Source organism: Fukomys damarensis, unplaced genomic scaffold, assembly GCF_012274545.1.
Source record: "Fukomys damarensis isolate Sample0158 unplaced genomic scaffold, DMR_v1.0_HiC HiC_scaffold_1, whole genome shotgun sequence".
NCBI classification, from domain to species: Eukaryota; Metazoa; Chordata; class Mammalia; order Rodentia; family Bathyergidae; genus Fukomys; species Fukomys damarensis.
The window spans coordinates 56,438,103-56,441,328 of record NW_022900913.1 but is presented as its reverse complement, the minus strand read 5'-3'; the positions used below and the strand labels follow the sequence as shown (position 1 = coordinate 56,441,328).

The 3,226-nt window shown below is 39.2% G+C and overlaps 1 protein-coding gene across 6 annotated transcripts in view; it reads right to left on the bottom strand.

Annotated features, from left to right (window-relative positions):
- Window positions 1-1,054: 1,054 nt before the first annotated feature.
- The window catches only part of Arhgef28 (Rho guanine nucleotide exchange factor 28), a 300,102-nt gene continuing 297,930 nt past the window's right edge, over window positions 1,055-3,226 (bottom strand). For 2 of the 6 annotated variants that reach the window (XM_010635168.3, XM_033761423.1), the window contains one exon: window positions 1,055-2,187. In XM_010635168.3, coding sequence (XP_010633470.1) covers window positions 2,027-2,187 — 161 coding nt within the window. In that variant the 3' untranslated portion in view covers window positions 1,055-2,026. The remainder of the gene's footprint in view (window positions 2,188-3,226) is intronic. The other 4 variants (XM_010635172.3, XM_010635174.3, XM_010635173.3 and 1 more) reach the window with 3 other exon arrangements.

Sequence of the window (3,226 nt, the reverse complement as noted above, 5' to 3'; positions counted from 1 at the left end):
AATTTAGTTACAAGCAGTAGAAAATTCACATTAAGTAGGAGGATATAGTTACCTCAAAAATACTCAGGTTTTCCCAAGGAGACTGCATAAAGACTCCGTTTTTGCAGGGCTTGAAAATCAACCGAGCACATATATGTTTAAAGAACCCATGGGGTTTGAATATCTTTATATATTTTCACTATCTCCATATCCATTGTCATGAGAAAAAAGGAAGATATTTATAGTTATCTGAACAAGGATTTAGACTAAAATAGCTACATAATTTTTATTCAAGGGACACAGGATTCTGGAATAGGCTTTACAGAGCTAGAGAGAAGATAAATTTTATTTTCTCTCTCTAGATGTCTTTAAGAATGGGAGATGCAGAAAATGAAAAAATGGAAATAAAGAGTTTGTAAATGGGGAGGGAAGGGGGTGAAGGGAGGGCAGGGACAAGGGAAAAAATGAGAATCAAGAACTGTCATGTGAAGGTACAGGATCCAAGTAATGAATGTAACTGTATTGTAGACCTAGATTGTACCAATAAATTAAATAAAAAGAAGAAAAAAAAAGAATGGGAGATGCATCTTATAGTTTAGGAGTTTAGCTTGGACATAAAGTGATTATTAGAATTTTAATAAGCTGTACCCATTCTGGAAAAAGGTTAGTCACTGATGTAACTCTACTGTATACCTAAAAAGGTACCAATAAACTTAATTTAAAAAAAGGTTAGTCACTAACTTTTTAATATAACTATGACAAAAATGATCAGAGGCATCAAGAGTCAAAAAAAAAGAGTGTCCCCCAAAAGTCTTGTTTAAAAACTTATGATTGAACTTGTCCAAGTGAAAATATAATGCAGATATACAACTTATAACTTCAAACAGGAAAACAAAACTGGGATCTGAGTGAATCCTTTTTCCGTTCCCATAACATCTCTCGGTAAGTGCTATAATTCAGGGTGAACTGAAAAGTCTTTCTTTATTTTCACTTTTTATAAAGAGAGATTCATGTGTGAGCAAAATGCGTGTTTTACCATGGTCCCATTCTTAATATTAAAACTACAGAATAAAATAATGACGTAAAAGATATTTATTGACACTGACCAAAACATATACAAATATTTCTGCAGAACACAATGGAAACATCTCCTGGTTATTTTCTCAGACATCCACCTCACTCAAAGGCTGGATCTGCCTGTTGTCTTTTTCGGCAAAGGCCCTCCAGGCAGCAAGTTCACTGAGAGTGTGTTTGTCCTGGTCCAGGGGACAACAAGGGCAGGCCAGCTGATGGAAGTAAAGGTTTTCATGGAGTTTCACTGTTTATGTCACAGCCATCTTGAGGGGGCTCTGGGCGGGGCTGCAGTGGTCTGCTGAACACTGATGTAAAATCTCAGCAGTGTGAGGAGAAAGAAAATGTGTCTCAAAGTGCATGGTTCTGGTCCTATGCATCTCCAGGCTATGTTCCTGGGATAGTGGCCACAGGGTCAGAACAAAAGCCCAGCAGGACACGCTGTGGGATGGTGATGGTGATGCCGACAGATTTCCATCTCTGATGCCCAAAGAGATTGACACAGAAAAGCTGGCTGAGAAGAGGCCTTCCCCATAGCCTCTTGTGCTTTTTGGGCACCAAGGCCACTGTTATTAACCAACTGCTGTGACAGTAAAAGGTCACCCCTTATGAAGCTCATTCTTTAATTCCGAATTGCTTCATTTCTGCCTTAAAAGGCACTTCAAATCCAAGCAACCGCATATAAAATGAAATATGAAATTTTATTCTCAAGTGAAAGAAACTTTTAATATATTTCTGCTCATTCAAGTTAGTTTCTCCTCCGGAAATCTGAAAGTAGGTGTGATAAGTTAAAGATTATACAGAGCTGTTTTCAATAATTTAATTATTGGACTCAGGCCAAGAATGAACTTGCATGAAATATTAAATATTATTCTTAAAGCAATTTGGGCACAGTCATGCACAGAAGGAATGGAGAGGAAAGGTTCTCCCAAAAGTGCCAGAGTTGGGTTTGTTTGGTAAAATAATGACGACATAATTACAGGTAAACAATATCTTCTTCTGCTCTATCTGCAGCTTGCCCATCTTGTGTGGCCACTGTTGGTAGATTTTGTTTTGCTTCTATAAATGTCTGCAGCTGAAGGTAGTGTGGATTTGAGTCCTGGAGGGCTGGGGACTTTGTCCAGGAAGTGTCCAGATCTGCAACAGACAGACAGCACAGGTTATAGGAGAGGCAGCTTTGGACCTACAGGACAGATGAAGCTATTGCCCAGAGATCAGGATACGTGGTGCCCTTGTAGTCATAGACAAAACGGTTGAGTCCAGGGAGAAAGAACTATCCCAGGCTCTCTGATGATTTTATCAGCACTACTAAGATGTATTTGACTGTATTCACAAATGTCTCCAGTGGCTAAAAATCACCTTTTCAAAAGCCTCCTAGGGAAGTTTGAAGTAAATAAAGAGGTTCCTATTCATGACAGTTAACTCCCTGCTACAGCTGGGAAAGGGAGGCCCACTTTTTAAAAATGGATTCAGGCTTTGAAAATATATCGTGCAACTATGTGTAATAAACCATATTTACATCTGTACAACACCTTTCCTCACAATATCTCAAAGTCAAGAGTTGACCCTCAAGGCTCAAATAAAGTATCTGAGTCTTTCCTGGTGTGTGGGGAGAAAGGAGACGATGGAAGGAAGGAGACCTGCCAGCCTCAGCATTATGAAAACGTGTTAATGCTATACACAGTACTTAGTAAGAGTACACAGATTTCTAGGGCAAAATCATGCCAATGCCAACTAAGACTGGGTTTGAGTTTTTTTCCAGGTTACCTATGAAGAGCAGGGCACTGTCTATTCTCTCTTCTGGTAAAACCCTGCAATATCATGGTTTAAAGGGGAGACAAAGGAGTCCTGTCATTTGAAGAAAGAAACACACGTGCTGCAAATCACTTTCGCTACACTTGTCCCCTTAACCACTCTGTCCAGGCACAACCACATGGCAATATTGCAGATAGCCAGCTTCTGCTATAGCCCAACACAGGGCAGGTTTAGAAATCCAAATGGGGAAGTAGGGCGGGGCACCATGCAGCCCATCCTTTTTTAGTCATTAGCAAGAGATTGGGCCCTTACTGGGATTTATTCACAGTCTCCACTAGTTAGCTGGATATAATATTATTGGCATTTTTTTTGTTGTTGTTTCTTTTTTTTCTTTTTTTTTTTTTTTTTTTTTTTGGGAATT